Genomic DNA, 20,978 nt, shown 5'->3' with positions numbered 1-20,978 from the left:
CCGTGCTAGGCATCTAAGTGTAGCACTACTAGTGCCTCACTTAGGGGAATATGCAGATTAAGTTTACTTTAAATATGCACTGTGAAGTTCACGAGCATTATTTTTCTTTGAGATTTGACTTGGGGAGTTGATGTTAGTCACGAATGTCTTTCAGAAGACTAAAAAAACCATTATCAGTAGCTCAGTGAGTTTCGATGAGGTTGTATAACAAGGCTATGAGAAGGTGGATTTTCTTTCCACAATATTGCAGAAAGACCCTGCAGTAATGTATCCATTGTGCATGACTGTTGGCAGCAGTGGTCAAGGGAAGGCACTGGCTCAAGACGACAGGTTTCCAGGTGGCCACCTGGCAGTACTGAGAAGTACGGTTGGGTTATGGGTGTGGCGCATCGTATTGCGTCTGTAGCAGAAATCTGAGCACACAGTGATGCAACAAACTGTTATATAAATCACTTACTAAGAGGACAGCTCTGAGGCAGATATCCTTGTGTTGGTTAGGAGGAGGCCATATGAGTGTTTGCAAACTACCTCTCTGTAGCCTAGAAACACTGCCTGGATAAGCTGTTTTTAAATATTTTGTGAATTTGCTGTTGAATTTTTTTTAAGTGTACGTGAAAAGAAAGTAATGTTCAATAATAGTTTTTAAAAAAAAGTTAGCAGAATTGAGTCCAAGAGCATCTTAGTAAACTATGAGCTCCACGAAAACTAAAAAGCCGTAACAAATCCTTTGGTGCCACATTAAGATCTGAAGCATTTCTTTTCCCCTCCCCTTGTTCAACACATGGATGTAGGAAGTTAGATGAAGTGGCCCTAAACCGGTTTCCCCCATACTCTGCTTTTGAAGCACTGGCGATCCCTTCATTGGTGACCAAAACATTGGGGAATTTATCATTAAGTTCAATGGGTTTTGACACAATTGGATATAAATATTTTGTAATTACATAGTAAATATGCATATAAATGTATATATTTTCTTTTCCTTTTCTTCAGAGTCCTAAGTATATGAAAAGAACACATTTTTAAACAACATTTCATTCTGAACGGAATTAAATGCTATACTTTTCACAGAACAGTGTGCTCAGAATGGTTTAATTTGAATGAAATATTTTCGTTAATTACATCGGAAGAAAATTTTAAGGTAATTCAATTTTCTTCGGTTAAGGATTCCAAAAATTAAGATCAATGTTTATTGTATTATTAAAATTATGCATTATTTCTTTTCTATTTATAGAGCTTCTTCCTAAAATACTTTCTCATATATGACATGATTATTTTAGCTTCTGAGGCATCTTTTAAATCGAAAACTATAATTCAATTTATAATTAATGCTCTATTTGGTCCATTTCAAATTAGAGCACTTTTTAATTTAATAGCGAAATACTTTAAATAGTACTTAACTATCTCTGAATGTTTCTGAAAGGGAATAAAATAAGGATTTTTTTTAAATATTATTTAAAACTTGTAACTGATTATAAAATGTAAGGGGAATAATTCTTTTAATTATACTTATTAGATTTTTTTACCCTTAATTTCAACAATACATATTCCAAAACTCTTCTTTATTACTTTCTGAAATACGCATCTCGTAGAAATTGCTTTACAATACCTTGTAACATATTGCTTTCCTGTGCAACAATTCTTGGTTAAATGCGTAGTTTTATAACGTATTTGTCAATGGGATGTCAATTTATGTTTACAATTCAATGTTAAGGTTATTATATATTTAGATAATACTTATAATCATTGTAAATTTAGATACATTTAATAATTAGATTTCTTCACAGTAACTTTCACAGTTGTTTATGAATGAATAAATCCGTCATTTCAAATACATTTATAAATAATTTACATATTTGTTAAAGGCAGATACATGCTTTTTGCAAGCACATGCATAAATACCCATACATATTTCATATTTTTCATTTCTGGCATGTGGAAATCTTTAATTTCTGTGCATTCACTATATTTTTTGAGTAAAGTAATTTACACTAATTTTAAAAAGTACATGTTACAGTAATATGTGGATGTGAAAAAAAATGTATTTTATTTAAAATATTTTGGCATTTGAAACATAAAATAAAAGTAGTGAATACTCTATCAAGGGTATCAAAAGATGTATACAATTTTAAAGGTATGGTAAGGTATTTTTCATCCTTTAAGCATAACTTTTTTGCTAAAATCTATATTTTTGTAGTTCAACAACTTAGAATTTTATAAAATAAATTCATAATCAAAATCGCTGTTGTTAGTTATCGAAAAATAACCAAGGTGTGATTTTTGTGTAAATGTCGCTAAACTATACAAATTCACCACACTAGGAATGTTTCTTTTATGTGGAAGTGTCCCGTTTTTCGATTTGTATGGAACTGCCTTGTGTTGAAATACTATCAGAGCGCTGCCCCATCTGCCGATTTGGCCACTCCTTCCTTTCTTACCTCCATGGTTCAACATTTTCATTTGTGCCAAAATTACAACACTTCTAAAACTGGATATAAACTAAGAAACTAAGAAAACAGAAAGAACTGAAAGTTCAGCTTATGATAGCCATGAGCCTTCAGACAAGCATGCTAATGACCAGCATCAGGAAGAATCAACAGCAATTACCTGTCTTTCCTTGCCACTTTATCGAGAGGAGGAATTGGATAAAGAGAAAATTACTTAGAAATAGCAAAACTTTACCCTCTTATTTGGCATACGTATTGTTGCAAAAGGTAAAAGAAAAAAATTGCAATACCAAAACAAATCTCAATGGAAGAGGAAAACTTGCAAATATTTGTATGCATGAATATGTACTATAATTACAATAAGTGAAACAGGCTTATACTGTTTGCACTATAAAGATATTAGAAATTAGTCTATTTATAAACTACTTTATTATTTTTAAAATGATGTTCTACTTGACCAGCTTAAATAATTAGGCAATTAAAAAAAAGCGAAGAAAAGAAGTGATTGTCAAGTTTGTGTGATATACTTTGCAGTGCCTTTTTTTGTTAGAGTAAAGTTAGAATCATTCAACAAAGTCAGAACTTTGTTGCTTGAAAATGTGTATTAATGATTGTTGTTTTGGGGCATAAATTTGTGTTATTTGTGTTTTATGAGCTATATGCAACTCAACTGTACTGTTTTACTTATGTAGGATTTGGACTCTTACATAAAAACTAGAGCACCAGTAACATTCTTATCTGAACTCAGAAGTAGTTTACAGGTATGTATTTTTGTAATTCATGTATTCAAAAGTTTCTAAACTATTTTAAGTAATTTCTGAACATTCACTTCCCCACAAATCATTGGTGACTTTGTAAACTGACAAAAAAAAGTTTGCCTGCACAGTTGTATTGATAAATAATAATGAAATGAATTTTGACTGAATATATTTTGTTTTTTACTTTCTCTTCCCAGATTTTTCATGGACTAATGTTATTATATATATAATTGTTCGAATATCTTCATTAGGTTTCTAATGAGCCTGGAATGCGGTACAATATTCCTCTTATAAATGCTTTGGTTTTGTATGTGGGAACCCAGGCCATTAATTATATTCAAAGTAAAGGTTCTACTCCAAACATGAGCACCATTACTCATTCTTCTCATATGGACATATTTCAAAACCTTGCAGTCGATTCAGATACAGAAGGTAAGGATTGGTTAAGTGTACTATAAATATTTTTTTAATTTTTGAGAGATAGAAAGCTGTTTTGCAGAAAAATTTCAGTTATAAACTTCACTTACAGATTGAACCTCAGTTAATGCATTTTTCCCAATAATGAGCAGGGTATGAATCCCCAGACTCCCAAAACAATTATTTAATACTAATTCTTAAAAATTCAGTATATGGCCATAGGAATATGTTTATTGAAAATTATTCTTAGAGGCATCATTATTGTAATATGCCTTGTACATTTTGAGTAGAGGTGAGTTAAGTGAAGGTTTTATTACAATTTTGTTTTTGGTGAAATGATAAAGATTTTGAAGTCAAATTATTTATCTCATAGTTTGTAACATTTAGCTCAAAGTTTATAAGTTTTTTAGCACCAGAGGCACAATTAGTCTCGATTCTCAGTTTTGTCTATGTCACTTTTCAAATAAAAGGATATTGCTACTGAAGGTTATTACTTTATATTATTTAAAAAAAATGGAGCAAATATAAGAAAATGTATGTTAACATTTAACACTAATGCAAATTCTAGAAATGTGCTGTTTTTAAATGTTTTGTGATTTTGCGGTTTAATTTGTTGTGGCAAAAGTTCGAAAAAAAGTTATGATTAATAAAAAACAAAAAAAGTTGTGCAAGTCACCTTACTTAACACTGATATGATAAACTGAGAAAAGACTGAAAAAAGTAACAGCAATGCTTAACACTTCTTCAGAAATTCTAAAAATATGCAGTTTTTAAAAATTTAGTAATTTTACTGTGAATTATATATGTCATAATTATGAAGAAAATGATGCATAATAATGTTAAACAGGGGGGAAGTTATGTTAGCAGGAGCGAGTCAAAGAGCAGATTGGTAAACTTTGAGCTCAGCAAAAGTATACAAAATCCCTTAACAAATCATATGGTGTAATGTTAAAAATCTGTTTCCCTCCTCCTTAATATAGAAACATGTTATCTGAAGTTGTGATTTCTTTGCTATTGCACAGGAACGGTAAAACAATATCATAATAAGGATATCTTTAAAGCAAAAATTAAAGTGTGTAGGTCCTTTTTCTCCTTAAAAGCACGTAGATAGCAAAATTAAATGTTTCCCCGCCTTTCAAGATATTGCGATGAAAAATAGATTACTGCTTGCTTCGATACAACTGTAGACATTCTGTCTAGAAGTCTTCTTTTAGTAACTACACAGTATACTGGTTTTTTTAATGTGAAACATTAAATATAATTAAGATCTTTTCATTTTCACAGGACGTTATCTATTTTTAAATGCCATTGCCAATCAGCTAAGGTATCCAAACAGTCATACTCACTACTTTAGCTGTACCTTGCTATACTTGTTTGCAGAGGCTAACACTGAAGCTATTCAAGAGCAAATAACAAGGTTAGTGTATTTGCATTTGGTGTAAGTTTGTAATTGTATTTTATATTTTTATATGCTCTGATGTCTTCTGTTTTGCTTGTTGTGTATTTCATATTTGAAAAAATCATGAAGTTATCTTTTGGAATCCATTTTAGTGAAATGTAAAAATGTGTTATGTGTATATGCGTTTCTTGAAATTCATTACAGTCGAACACCACTGTAATGAACCTCAAGGGAACAGAAGGTTGGTTTGCTATATCGGATCTGATGAGAAAAGTGGGTTATCTCGCATAAATGTGTAAAATCTGAATGATGATTTGAATGAAAAGAATTGAATAATTTATCTAATTTATAAAAAAATATTATCAAAATTTATTTAGAATTATTACATGCAGTCATTGAATTTGTTGGTTAATTTTAAATATCGTTCTTGTCCTTGCCTCAAATGACCCATTTATACCTATTAATAACTATTTTTATCTATAACAATATAAAAACACTAAAGAGGAATAACAAAAAAGTGCTGTTGATGTGCAGAAAGTTTATATTCATAGTTGTTATATAACCTTTACAAAGAATATCCTGTATCCTGCAGAAGGCCTAAAGAATACAAAGCTATTGTTTGAAAGACATAACTTATTTGTACTCAAACTGATGAGGATCAAACTTTCATTCCTTAAAAGACGAGTCAACAGTATACCCTTGACTAATGTGATTCACCGTTTCCTCTTTCCCTGAATTCTGAAAACTTCAAAACAAACAACTCAGCCAGAAAAATTTGGATGAAATCTGAGAACGCATTCATGTTCTTTGGTTCAATGCTTTTTAATATTATATGGTATCTTAATATATGCTTATTGAGTCCTCGTTCTCTTAGAATTGGGCTCGCATCTGTCTGACTCTTTGTTTAGAACAGAAGAAGTATGAGAAGAAAGATAAAAGTAACGTAAAGATATTTTCCTTTACAGATGCCCCCCCCCCAAATCCTGCTATGCTGCCTCAACGTGGCGGGGGGTGTCACTGGGCGGAGCGGGCGAATTCTGGGGTGGAAAGACAAAGTATATAACAAGCTGAGAAATGTAAAACCCACCATTGGATACTGGCCATGTATGGCTAATAGAAAGGAGGATGTCCTCTTGACTCGACTGATAATTGGCCATTGTCGCCTGACCCATGAGTATCTTCTGAAGGGAGAAGAGAATCCCAGCTGCCCAAACTGCAATGCAGATCTGACAGTCCATCATATCTTGGTGGAATGCCAGAGTTTTAATTATTTTCGCCAAAAACATTTTAATTGTTCAGAACTGGACTTAGGAAATTTAATTGGAAAACCACATCATCGTAATTTGTTTCTGTTTTTAAAAAGATATTGGCTTTTATAATAGACTTTAACCTGTTTTTTAAAAGATATCAGCTTTTATCATAGATTGTAATCTGTCTCTTTTTACCTAAGCTGGAAGTTTTTACAAATGACTAATTACATTGTTACCATTTGTCTGGCGCAGATAACCTTGACAGGTTTTGTGCCAATTTACAATAATCCAATCCTTTACAGATGGAGAGTGGACCGTAACATTCTAAACATGGATGATTTCATGGGCTAACAACTTTTTTGTTTAAGCTTATGGAAATCATAGGAAAAATATAAAACTAATAATGTAGAAACTGTTCATATTATATCCAATTGTCTTATATAGACATTAGGTATTTTTTTGAAGCAGGCAAGATGAAAAATTAGCAACACCTTCACCGGGAATCGAACCACAGACGTCTGAAATACAGGCCCAGCGTGCAGAACCACTACACCACGAAGGCACACTAGGAAAGTGAGAGAAATATTTTTTGAAGCAGGTAAGATGAAAAATTAGCAAAGCCTTCACCGGGAATCGAACCACGAACCTCTTGAATACCGACACAGCATGCAGAACCACTACATCAGGAAGGCACGCTAGGAAAGTGGGAGAAATAAGTCTTACTCTTGGAGATTCGCTGTAGCAGCATAAAATAACATTTAAGTGTGTAGAAAAGGAGATGAGACTAAAAGACTCATTCATTTTAGCAAGGTTTAACTGTATGACCTTTTATTTGTATCCATATGTCTGATATTTGGTGTTTAACTAAACTGTGATGAATGGGAATTAGTCATCACCTACATTTTGTGACTTTTTAAGTGTGGGAGGTTTGAATATAAGGAATTTTTGCCTCCTCCTTGCTTGGTCTTGAAGTATAATTGGTGGCATGTCTTATTAGCAGTTATATGTTCCCAAAATTGCTGATCACTTTCAGAAGCAATCGTTTTGATAGTTTCAGTGTATTTAAATATTTATCCCCCCCTTTTTTTAAGTATTAGCTTTTTGCTGATTTATATTACTTCTGTTGTTAAAATTTTCTTTACAACTTAACATGTATTTTCCTGTTCATAAGTAATAATGAAAAGATTGTTCACTGTTTGTTCTTGTTTTGCAATACAGTGACCAATGTTTATTTATTTATTGTTATGTCAAAATTGTTTTACAATGTGAATATTTTTTAAATGTTAATGACTATTTATTGTTTTACTAAAATTGTGTTAGCAGTGCAAACATTTTATCTGCTTGATATTAATTTCAGTGATAAAAATTCAGTTTGTGTTTAATAATGTATTTCATATCATGATTTCCATAATGTTTGCTCTGCTTACAAGTATAAAAGTATATTTACTTACAAGTATATTTTTCTCTTCAGGGTATTACTAGAGAGGCTTATTGTCAATCGTCCTCATCCATGGGGCTTGCTTATAACTTTCATTGAATTGATCAAAAATCAGAATTTCAAATTTTGGAATCATGAATTTGTACGGTGTGCCCCTGAAATTGAAAAGTGAGTTATGCTTTTTTGAATATCATTTGTTTTGAGTTTTGTATTCCACATGAAGTCCACATGTTCAGAGGTACTGAAGTAAAAATTTGAAGTTCTTGCTTTGCATTAAATTTTTGAAATAATAAATTTCATACTTATTATTTGAATTGCAGTAATAAATTTCATACTCGTTATTTGAATTAATGGAGCTTAAATTGTGCAAAATTATTTAAATTTCCCTATCCCAGAATATGTTTTTCAGAATAATATTTTCTATTAAAATCAGTTTTATCTAAATTGCTTTAATGGGCTATAGCCATCTGTATAAAAGTGTAAGGATATAACGAAATGAAATTACCATACATTTCTGAGTATAAGCCAAGAATTTTTGGGACTTTTCTAAAGCTAAATTATAGGGGTTAGCTTATATACAGATTTGCATATCTTGTAAAAAATGTAGGTATTTTTCCATTAGCTGAGCCAAGTGATGAATTGCTAAATATCACAGTTTTTTATTTCTTTAGTCTGTATGTCATAAGTTTCTGAAAACATTCATTTTAATTTAAATGAGTTGTTTTATTTTCAAAATTATTTAAAATGTTGTTGGAATTTTCAGCAAAAGCGATCATGTGTAATTTGAAATTTGCCATATAAGAATTTCCCTTCCTGCACATCTTTCAGGCAAAAATGGCATGAAAATAAGACTAACACAGATACTACATACTGCTTACAAGACAACAAATGAATAGAATGTTCTTGTGCTAGCTTCAGATAGGGTTACCTAAGTTAAAACCATTGTTGGTGGCATCTGGCATTTTACTTTACAGCAATTTGATTTTTAAAAAAATCCATTCATTTGACCTGCTTGATCCATGCAGGTAAAATGAATGGTAACATTTTTTGCCCTGTCTGAATGTTACAAGATTGCCCCCGTTTTCGACTTATATTTGGGTTTTGAATATTGGGTAAATTTTTTGGAAGGAGAAAAAAGCACTCGAATTACACGTGGATCAGCTTATATTTGGAAATATATGGTAGCCAAAGAACGTAAAATTTAAAATATGTAACTAAGTATGTCAGAATCATTAAAAATAATCAAATAACCTGAATCATGCATTATGAAATGAATCAGAATAAAATTTTCTAATCTTTGCATCATTTGTGTTCAATTTAATTTATGTTTTGTATTCATAGTACAAAATATTGGTTTCTGTTTTATATTAATGCCTTATTTATGGCAAATTAGCTCAAGTTATAGTATTTATTTATTAAATTATTCTGCATTGATTCCTATATGTAACACATTTCATAAAAATAATTAAAATAAGATGGTTCTTTGTACAAGTTGTCTGTAGTTTCAAGTAATTGGGTCATTTCTATTTTATACTTTTGTCTTATTTGTTTGTATTTGAGCAATGTGCTCTTTCCTTTCCAGCCTGTAGGGGATTGGATTGGTAGATGCACAAATTAATCTAATTTGAATCGCGTTTTGTTTACACATTTATGCATTTGTTAGTTCATCTCATTGTGGGAAAATGAAGTGTTGTATTCGTGCGAAGTTTTCTTTTAGTGGAGCACTGGATTACTTTTTAGCTGTATAACATTTTATTACAGGGTTATAACATTATGTACAGCATTGACAAACTTTCAGGAAAGATGTACACCTAGACAATGAGAAATCACATAGGAATGCATGGTCGGAAACGCTTTCGTGGCACTGTAGTGACCACACAAAAATGTGAGACAAAACATGTTTTACAGCAGAAACGTACAAATAAGAATAAAAACAACAATTGTCATTAAAGAAGGTGTTCAAAATTACGACCCTGAACCATGATGCAGGCCTCACATCTCCACGTGAAAAACCTGCATCATGAATGGAAGATGCATGACGCGTGGTTCCTGCATTACAGTCCAAGTCGTAATTTTGAACACATCCTTTGATGATGATCATTGTCTCTTTATGTTGTCGTTTCTTTGTTCTTGTTGTACTCCAAATAAGAAACATCTTTTCCCCGATCCATTCGTGTCCTTTCTCTCTTTTGTGTCGTAACTACCGTACTAGGAAAGCATTTCTAGCCATGCATTACTGTGTGGTTTCCCATCATCTAGGTATCTCTTCTGAAAGTTTGTCAATGCTGTACTGATGCACCCTGTGTACAAAACACTTTACATCTAAATAATTTATATTAGAGTATACAATATATTTCTTTATAAACACAGATTATTTTCAGTTGAAAGTTTCAAACATGAAAAGCTTTGCTACAATCTTGATGTAAAGCTATATTATTACATATTTTTCATTTATAAACAGTGTGGTTATGGCATTCTTTATAATGAAGTCTTCTGTTATCCCTGGACTTAATGATAAAATGTCCACAATCTGCATACAGTGCCTTTTGAATTATAGAATTTACAAAGTCTTCCTGCTGATGATCTATTTCTGGGTAAGTCTTCGCTCTCAGTGGGAATTTGGTAAAGGAATAATGCATTTCTGCATCTGAAGTCTCAAAGAGACTTTATTTCCACAGGGTTCGTAGCGGTCCTTATAAGTGCTTATAAGTCCTTATATTTGAAAATAAAATATAAAGGCCCTTATAGGTGCTTACTTTTTCTTTAAAGCCCTTATTTTTTTGTTTTTAGTGCTTATTTTTTGCTTTCAGTGCTTATTTTTTGCTTTCAGTGCTTTTTTTTTTTTTTAGTAAACTTCCAAAAATGGTTGTGTTTTAACACAGATTAGCTTTCTAAGGAATAATATTCGGAATGGCTTAAATAAAGGAAAAGTAATCGAACAGTCAAAAAAATTTAATTTTTTTGGCCAATACATTATACAGTACGAAGGTTGGGAGGTTCTTCCCTTTTTCCGCAAAATCTCGAATATTAAAACTGTTACAGTTCGCTGCAAAACAAGCAACGGACTTTTTTTTTTTTTTTTTTTTGTTACTTTCTAATCTGGATTGAATAGGACTAAAAGTTCTGCCATCTACCAAACAAGCGAAGAATGATTCTATTCCGGAAATTTAACGCAGTCTAATGAAAAACACCCCAGATTTGTAAGTCTCTTTTTTTTTCCTTTATTATTTCTTTATTCTCCCAATACCGGCAGCTGTTGATTCTGATTGCATAATATCACGTAGGGAAGAATTACGGCACACATATTGCGCAATAATGTTTGCGATATTTTGCAGAGATAATTAATTTTGATGTTCAGTCCGAGATTTGTTTATAAACACTTAAAAGAGTTTTACTGCGCTTGCTAAGCTGAATATTTTTCAGTTCCGTTGGTTTATTTTTATATGATGCACATATCAATATGTCAAAAGCATTTATTTAGCGGAAAAATCTAAAGAACAGCTACAGTCTACCCCCCCCCCTCCGCTCCTCTTTTTCAAGTTTCGCTCGACTGTCCGCATATTTGCCAATTTCCAAGTATGCGAGTTAGTTAAGCTTTTAAAGGATGACTGCATGAAGCAAATTTCCGTCTTCTGATTTCAGAAATGTTCCTCTTTTTTTTACTTAAATTACTTTGCTTGCAATATCTGTTAAGGAAAAACTGATATACAATGAAAATTTAGAAAATATTTAGAATTTAGATTTAAATCATTTAAATATCAGTATGAGTGAAAAAATAAATTGTATTTATTATTAAGTTCCAAGCGAATATAATAAATATGCCTTATAATTATTTATTTTCTCTATTTTGAACTTAAATTTCATAATTAAATCTTGTAATATAGTTTAGTTCTGCATAGTTTTTTTTCTCTCATTGTAAACTAGTTCTGTAAATTTAACTGTTATTTAAAATTTAAAAAAAGTAATTATTTTTCATGGTTGAGGTAATGATTATTCTCTTTTAATAAATACTGCATTTCTCATATTTTAAATTACAAGTCTAGATTTTAAGGTTATGTAGTTGTGTATAATGTAATTAGACAGGTGCTTATTTTTTTTCTTAAAATGTGCTTGAAAAGTGCTTATAGGTGCTTATTTTTTTAGCTAAAATGTGGCTATGAACCGTGTTTCCAGTAATAGAAAGTTGTGTTATCTGGTTTTAATGAAAGTTTTCTGCCACCGCAAATATCGTCTGCACAAACAGTTTGTGTTGACATCATATTTTGTCAAACAATTTTTGGCATTTCAAAGAATGAGACTTGCTTTTGAACATTGTGTTGTGAAATATGTAAAAAAAAAATATTGTTGTCATTAAGCACAAGTTATGTGAAATGGAACTGTGTTGCTACTACAGTAGAACCATCATTTACTTCCAGTTCTGTTGCAAAAAGTCAGCTGCAGAATGTCACCAAATAATGTGTACAGCTTCAGGTACAAATGCTGTATTATATGACATTGTTAAGGTTCAGTACTGAAAGTTCAAAAACAGGGACTATGGCATTTAAGAAGCAGATCGTTCTGGCCGGCCTACTGATACGAGAACTTGTAGAAGACCAGTATGCAACCACTCAAGAACTTGCTAAGGCATTAGATGTTTGTGCCATGTCTATTAGTTGTGGTATTCTAGCCATGCATTCCTATGTGGTTTCCCATCATCTAGGTGTCTCTTCTGAAAGTTTTTCAGCACTGTACTGATGCACCCTGTGTACAAATCACTTTACTTGTAAATAATTTATATTAAAGTTTACAATATATTGCTTTATAAACACAGATTATTTTCAGTTGAAAGTTTCAAGCATGAAAAGCTTTGCTACAATCTTGATGTAAAGCTATATTACATATTTTTCATTTATAAACAGTGTGGTTATGGCATTCTTTGTAATGAAGTCTGGTATGCATCTCATAAACTTGACGTACATGTGTGGATTCAAGCAGATAAGGGCAGACATGTTCAGGTCTGCACTAATCTGCTCGAATATCAATGCAAGGACAAAATTCTGGACTATTTTGTCACATGTGATGAAAAGTGGATTTACTTCAACAACATGAGCCATAAAGGGAGTTGGTCTGCACCCAGTGAGCCCATTGAAAGCGTCGCAAATGCAGTTTGACTAACAAAAATGCTTTGTGTTTAGTGGGATTGCTGTGGTATTATTCACAAAGAGTATCTGGAAAAGGGTAAAACCCTCAGCAGTAAGGTATACAGTGAGATGCTAGTCCGTGTTGATGCTGCTATCAAGGAAAAATGTCGAACTGAGTTCCAGCAAAAAAAGGTTATGTTCCATCAAGATAATACAAGACCACATGTGCCTGCATTCACCAGCTGGATTCTGTACAGACTTGATTGGGATCTTTTTTTACACTCACCATTTAGCCCCAACATCACTTTTCCGGACTTTTACCTTCTCTCACACCTGCAGCTACATGTTGCTGGAGCTATCTTCCATTCTGCACAAGATGTCCAAAATGAGGTTGAACTTTTTTTTGGGGGGGGGACTCCCAGCCACCAAATTTCTTTGCTGCAAAGGGTTTGAAAAACTACCAAAACATTGGCAGAAAATCAAAGATTTGGCTGGTGATTACTGCCCGCGCTATAAAGGTATTGCTTTCATTTCCGCCCCCCCTCAACTTTATTGAGAACTTTTTTTTGGCTGAAAACGTTTGTTACAGCAGAATATTTTTCATGCGCTTGTCAAGGATATGTCAATGTAATTAGTAAAATTGGCCATCACCATTTTTTGCCAAGAACTCTTATCATGTAATTGGCTTCTAAATTGTCGCATAAATTGACTCCTCACATTTTGGCATTGTATTGTTCAGTAAGATGAGGTTGAGATACAAAAACCTTTTTTCTTTTGCATTCTTGAATAATGGGAAACACTTTTTATAGGCTGAATTTTTCCAAATGTTGAACCAACAGTTACAACCGAATTGTCATTCCATCAGACAAAAACTAGTTTTTCTCTTTATACTGGAAATCATAATAACCTCTGTCTTTCTTACGAACACATTTCGCCGTTTCCAGTGGGCACATTTGTATGCAGTTTACTTGAATTGTTCCTGTAGCACTAAGACTTTTATTTTTGAGATGACAGAGAAGATGAAACAATATAGAAAAGTTATCAAAGTAGATAGCATGATTGGAGGAAGTTTCAACAACATTGACGAAGACCAAATTCTTCATATTCTGATAATTTTGGAGCTGTTTATTTACCTGAATAAATATCAAAATGAAGCACATATCCATCAGATGATGCCAGAATCCATGCTTTGTAACCAAATCTTATAGGTTTCCTTTTTAAAAATATCTTTCCTGAATGCTTGCCTCTATAAGGAATCATTTGCTCGTCAATACCCAGATCATGGGAAAATATACTAACATAAACTGTTGTAATTTTCTTTAATAAAACTGTTGGAATTTTCTTTTGGGTAAGTTTAGATATGGTCTCACCATATACAATTTATCAAAGTTGCCAGTTTGACTATTGTCAGCTAAATGGAAATTTTGCTTTATGTTCTTGTACTGCAAATGTAACTAAATCTTGTGCAGTAGGAATAGGCAACAATTTTCACTTTCTTAAATCACCATTGCATGAAATTAAAATAGAAATTTTAAAGCCAAAATTCCTATATTTTCTGGGCTTAAAACTACACTACAGGTATTCACTATTCAATTCACTGATTATTGATTGAAGCATTTTCTTCAAAATGTAATTATTTTCATTTGGTATTTCTTATCATATTCAAGGATCAAAAGATTAATTATTTTGGAGTACCTAGGGTACTCCGAAAAAATAAAACAAATTAAAAGTGCATAGGAAAGCAATTAAGATTAATAGACGGTTTGGTCATATCGATGTTAAATCAAAATAATACCAATATTAATGATAATGCGATAAAAAATCATAGACAGAGTTTAATCTCTGGTAATAGATGTAATAATAAAATGAAACAGATTATAATAATGCATGAAGTTCTGGAATGTAGGCAGCTGAAGTGATAGCAATTTGAAGAAAGAAGATTAAGGATAAGCATCTCTTTAAGTGAAGAGGGGCAACAGCTTTTGCATCAGTATCCGTCATCATCGGCATTATAGCTGGAACTGAGGCTTGTTGGGCAGAGCGTCTCTTTTTATATGAAAGGAAGACGCTGTACTCTCGTCCAGTCACAGAGTTTAGTTGTTTGATAGAATTGAGAATGGCCGAGTCATATGCAGGAAGGTTCTGAAGTGCATGTTTATCAATCTGTTCAATTTCAGAAAATAAATTTTACCAAAGTCTTAAGACATCAACAAGTTTGACATTTAAATCTAAATGAATTGCATCACTACGAATAAAGTAGTGTATATTAAGACATAAGGTTTTACTTTGGAAGACTTAAAGGTTTGGAGTTCACATGGACAGAATTGCCAACTCTTGATTTAGGCAGGAGACTCCCAATTTCCGACCGTTCTCCCACCAGCCCAATATACATCATCTTTCTCCTGATTTTCCCTTAAAATTTTTCACAATGTGTATGTAGCTTGGCTTAATAGTTCGTTATTTGCACCACGAAAAAAGTGAGTTTGAGTGTCTGAAAGCACCTGTTTTTTCTCTAGACTGCATAGAAAACCAAAGTAGTGATTTCATCAGGGAGAAATTATGGTTTGCTTCTGCTTTTTCAGTGAGAGCACCTGACCGAAAACATTTTGTTCATCTACTCTTCTAAGTTATTTGAGCACAGGTACTTTCAAGAAATAGTTTAAGAAATTATGATATTTTGTTTTAGTATGTCTATGAAAAAGGTAAAATACTCATCTACTTTTCAAAAATCATACACTGATGACTTCTGTTATTTCTTCAAGGAAATGTGATACATTTGTGATGTGTACCATTTGTCATTGAGATATTTCGATTTCGAATGGTGGAAGGGCCGATGTTCTCAAACATGTGCTTGCGCAAAAATTAGTAACCACGACCAGTAAGTTCAGAATTTTTACAACACCAGTATTGATGATGAGAATTTAAATCACCAGCAATAATGATATTGTTGGAAATTTTGAGCAGCTTATCAAAATTTTCCTGGAATTTAACACATTTTCCCTTTTAAGGAGGAAGAAATGCAGAGATCCTAATTAATGAGGGTGCATTTGGAATAAAAATTTCGATAATGATCCTCTTGAGTGTGCTCAAACTCAGAGTATCAGTTCTTCTGTGAGGGGTAGGATCTTTAATATAGACAAATCTGCCACCATAACAAATTTCAAGGGGACCAGCAGCTTGTCTGCCATTATGAAGAAAATTGTAATTAGCAAACTTGGGAACTCTCCCTGCCTGGAGTTTAGGCTCTTGGATAAGAATAATATCAAAGCCTTTCTCAGACACATAATGTTTAAATTCATGAAACTTTGAGGTAATTTTGCGGTAGATAAGAAAATTGGAGAGCTGCATAGCTCTAAAAATGTAGTATGTGTTATCAGCACCAGATGAAGCCATTCTGAGGTGAGGCAGTGCAGCTTTAAAGGCTAAGAGCAGTTTTTGCTGGTTATTACCTGGTTGAAAAGAAATTTGAATAATAGCCAAAAGGATATCGGTAAAATTTAGATTCAAATTCGCTCAAGAGAGGACCAAAAAATTTTGAATAGTGGGGTACCAGCTTGATGTTCCCCAGTTAAAAGTACTAGAGTAAGAAACATCAGGGCAAGCATTGCTGTGTTAGGAATAGGAACAGTCAGTTTAGGCGTTAAATTTTTACTGTTAGAATTTTTGAAGTGGTTAATGGTCGGTCTGGATTTTGTGCTGATTTGGTTTTGTTAGTTTTTCTTCTATCCTGGGAATCTTGGATAAGATTTCCAGTTGACGCCGTATGGTCCTCCGTAGTTTGTACAGTACACATATGCTTTGGGACAGTCCTTTGCTTGATAAGGAGCCACATAGCAAACACACTTCTAGGGCAGGCTGCATTCTCACAACGCCAGCATTGCAAGGATTCTTTTCGTCTTCAGAAAAGTTCAGTTTTGACATGGGTGCCGAGTAGATTGATTTCATTGTAGATAGTGTCCACATTAAGGCTCTTGTAAATATGGATGTAGAATAAGGCAATTTCATCTTGTTTTTGAATAATTTTATTTGCAATATTTTATGTACTTTTCATCCAAGCACGATGTCAACAAGATTTACAGAGGGTAAACTTCAAACGATTAATTTAAAGGGACATTCAGATTTTAAGTTTTATTCAACAAGGAAATGTTGGTACATTTATAGATACCTTGCCTGCGGGCTGAGCATTCGTATTTTTAACATTAGAAGTGGTAAGAGAATGAATTTTGGTTAATCTCGTTAGGTTTGAGCATGGCAATAACAACATCGCATCTTTTGTCCTCTGTATCTATGACATGTAAATTATGCCAAGTATTTTTTAAAATAATCACAGACACGTTCTCTCATGATCTTGCAGCACCACACACATAAATTTTATGTTAAAATATTTTCAGAATTCTTTGATGGTATTATTGTTGCTTTAAAAAAAAAGGGGGGGAGATTCTTTATATTTGCATTTCTGTATGCACAAAATTCCAGCATCCATCCATCAATTAATCGACAGACAAACAGTTTTAGGAAAAAAGTAAAATGGAGAGGTTTACTAAAACTGTAATTTCAGTGAGATTAATAATAGAAGAGACAAAAATAAGCTGCTTCAATAAAAAGTTAAAGAATACAAATTTTTATTTTAATTGAATTTAGTTTCTCTGAATCTTTCTTTTCCCCTTGTCCACTGTCCACTGTTATTCCAACAACAGGAAACTAGTATGAGCAAATACCCAATTCAAAATATGTCTTGGAACTTTATTTATTGTATAGATCAAATACAGGTTAATGTGGGTGATACACTAGAATTTTACCATTGCTCATACATATGTTCGCAGTTCCACCCTCTGCTTTGGTCCACCCATTTTGCAGTTCCACCTCACTTTGGTTCAAGGATCTCCAGCTTCTCTTCCCTTATCATTGAGAAAAATATTGGCTTGCATGTGTTTTTGGTGCTGTGTTGCAACACAGATACTGTATGCGTATAACCATCCATGCCTATTCTGGAATTCGAGCATCAGCTGATTAGTATGACAGCCAGTGTCACTAACCACTATATCAGCTGGGTGGCTCTGGGTAATTCCCTAACCTGTTAGTTTATAATAGCATTTTAAATCCATTTCTTTCTCCCAAACCATTACTCATAACTATGGCAACTGCTATGGAAAAAAATGAATCCTCTAATTTGCTAAAATTCCCTAATTCCCTGTTTGTGGTGATGATGACACACACTACAGTTGTAAATGAGGCAGGGGTCACTGCAGCCTTTAAGTGCCTATTTTAATGTAATTAGCAAATGTTTGAAAATTACAGGAATCTCAAGCAATTTTCATATCAAATGCTGTTGAATTTTGAATTTAAAACCTTTTTTTTTTTTTTTTTTTTTTTTTTTTTTTTTTTTTTTTTTGTCGTCATGTATTGAAAAAAAAAAAAAAAAAAACTCATTTACATCTGAAAGATTTGTGTTATTTTTCACCAAATTCATTTGTTTTTTCAGGCTTTTCGAATCAGTTGCGAGGTCTTGCATGCATCCAAAGCCTTCATCTGAACAGACGAGCTCATGAAAACTGTGTATATATCAATGAAAAACTGTGATTAATGCCTCACTCAGACTAAATGCAGCAGGGATTGCTGCACTTGCCACAGTTCTTTCTCATTCATGAAATTGTGTGTTCAACCTATCTGCCAAATAACAAACTTTGTGATAGAATGGTGTCGCATTTTAAATGGCATGGCAGCTGGGAACAATGTACATTAATCTTATAGATTTTGTTTTATCTATGTGTTTTTGTAGTTGATATATGTTTTTTCTTTTTGAAAAATGATTTTTGCAATAAATAAATTCTGAAAATTTTCTTGTTTTCTTCCTTTTGTGGGAATGCACAACTGAATTTTAAAAAGAATTTAAAGAAATTACTTATTTTTCCAACTCATTTAATGAAAAAAAAATGGGAAAATTAATTTAGCTTTATTATTTAATAATTTAGCTTTGTTGTTTTTAAATAAAGAAATGAATTATTCAACATATGCCTATACTCTGTGATCATTTTTGTATGTAAATAAGTAAAATTACAATTTCCAGAATTTAAAGGCATTTTTTTTTTGTTTTCCCACACATATATAAAAAGATAAAATTTTTAACAAAAACGGACTAATTTCGCACCATATGTTCATGGGAAACGTAACATTTTCTTCTCATATTTCAATGCTTGATTCTCTTAAGAAATGTGAATGGTAAATTTCTGCAAAAGTTTCATTCTGGTTAAATTCTGACTTTATGTTCTGTTGTCTTTTTTAATTAATTTTGAATTTATATGATTACTGTGTTTAAAAAACTTACCTATTAGTCCAGACTCGTCGGGACTTTGGCAATTCAAGATTAGGGGGTTTTTCCGGATTATAGATCATCAGTTTAAATCTGGTAAGATGGCATGCAGAAATTATACAGTTAAAAATATGAAACCGTAATTTATGAAATAAAGAGCAATTATGATCTAAAGGGTATCAAAATTTACAAAAAAAAAAAGCTTAATATTTGTTTACTTTATTAAACATTTCTTTCAATGCAAGTTGGTTCGTTTTTTGTGCTAATACTTTCTCTTTAATTCTATAAATAGATATAATTTCTTGTTCAGTTACAAAGTTCCACTGTTCAAGTCCTGTAATAGCTGTGTCGAGAATATCGACTTATTTTTCAATCAAATTTTTGTTTAATGGACATCAAAGCATGCTTTTGCTTTGTAGATCCTTTGGCAGCTCCAGAATTAGAAACTCTTTTTGACATAATCAAAAGTCCAAGCTTAATTTTTGTAAAATTGTTCTAACAGTCTGCAAAAAAATAATAAGCCGGATCCAGTTAGAAGATTAAGGAACAGCGCAATATGCAACATTAACTGAAATGCCTTAGAATCAGTAAAGATAATTTTAGCCTAGCTTATACCGCTTGTAATACATTATTTAACACACATGCATAAAGCATACAAAAAAAAAAAAAAAGTTAGTTGCTTTGAGGTCCGGATTACGGACTTTGTACTGTACATATAGTCAGAAAATTTTCTAGCTTCAAAAGTTGGAAATGTGATAAAGAAAAACTAGAGACTAAAAAAATAATTTTTACTTTAATAAATCCAGCTTTAGTTTAAGAAAAATGTGGCACTGTTAGGTAAAATAGCAACTTTCTCCTGGCATCGATTTCGAATAAAAGTATCAATTTTAAGGTTGACCAGACACAAGATTTTGGCCACATGTATTTGAGGCACAGTGTAAAAATTTGTATATCATTGTTCCCCCCCCCTTTACTTTTGGTGTGCATAAAGAGGTCATATACCAAAATAGCATAGTTAACCGACAGTTTTCATCAGGAAAGAACCTGATTCGTCAGAGTATTTATTTTAGAAGCAATAGATGGAGCAAAGTGAATAGCACCATCTGTCAGAAGAGATGTAAAAAATTAATATAAGAATTCGTAAAGAGTTAATAAGGAATGGGCCAAAATTAATTTGAGTAACAAAATAAATTTAAGGTTCAAGGAAATCCAATGCATCAAGTGAGAACTTAATGGATAATTTTCATGTTACCAAAGTCAAAATTATGATTGTATGTAACTTTTTGAATAGTTTTATTTGGAATGAAGATGCTTTTTTCCCTAGTTTTAAATTAAAAGTTACTTTGAAGGCAGTTTTTGCAGTAGATACATTAGTATGTATACTTTCCTGCATTTTTTTTATCAACTTTCTTTACTTTCTCAAAAAATTTCCTTATCATTTTGCCCTTTTTTATCTTTGCTATGAACTCGTTAATTTCTTTGTATGCATGGTATTTAAGTTCCTATGTGGCCTTTATTTTCACAACCTGTGATCATGGACATAGTCTTCCAATTACAAAAGGGCTTTACATAAGGAAAATATATATGTCATTTTTAAATTTAAAACATCAGTTTTGTAAAAATTATGAAATGTACCTTTTAATACATTACCGTGGTCCCTGTAGTTATAATAGTAAAACTCATTATAAAATATAAAACTCAAAAATTTCATGCTAAATTTAGAATTTATATTAATGGCTGTATTTCATATTGAAAATGTATAGTATTTATGTGTAAACTAAAAATATTAGTTTACAAAAAGGTTTCTAATGATAATATACTATTGCTGTGTCAGGTTATGAT

General features: G+C 32.1%; 1 protein-coding gene across 1 annotated transcript in view; it reads left to right on the top strand.

Annotated features, from left to right (window-relative positions):
- The window catches only part of Not1 (CCR4-NOT transcription complex subunit 1), a gene marked incomplete at its 5' end in the record, with an annotated part of 130,106 nt that extends 111,441 nt beyond the window's left edge, over nt 1-18,665 (top strand). The window contains 5 exon segments of the mRNA XM_085825142.1: nt 3,137-3,205; nt 3,454-3,634; nt 4,904-5,036; nt 7,740-7,874; nt 18,309-18,665. Of these exon segments, the coding sequence (XP_085681268.1) occupies nt 3,137-3,205; nt 3,454-3,634; nt 4,904-5,036; nt 7,740-7,874; nt 18,309-18,375 (585 nt within the window).
- Nucleotides 18,666-20,978: the final 2,313 nt, after the last annotated feature.

Source organism: Stegodyphus dumicola, chromosome 10, assembly GCF_044657685.1.
Source record: "Stegodyphus dumicola isolate Sdum_Otavi_A_Nest chromosome 10, ASM4465768v1".
In the NCBI taxonomy this organism is placed as follows: domain Eukaryota; kingdom Metazoa; phylum Arthropoda; class Arachnida; order Araneae; family Eresidae; genus Stegodyphus; species Stegodyphus dumicola.
This window is presented reverse-complemented; position numbering and strand designations above follow the sequence as displayed.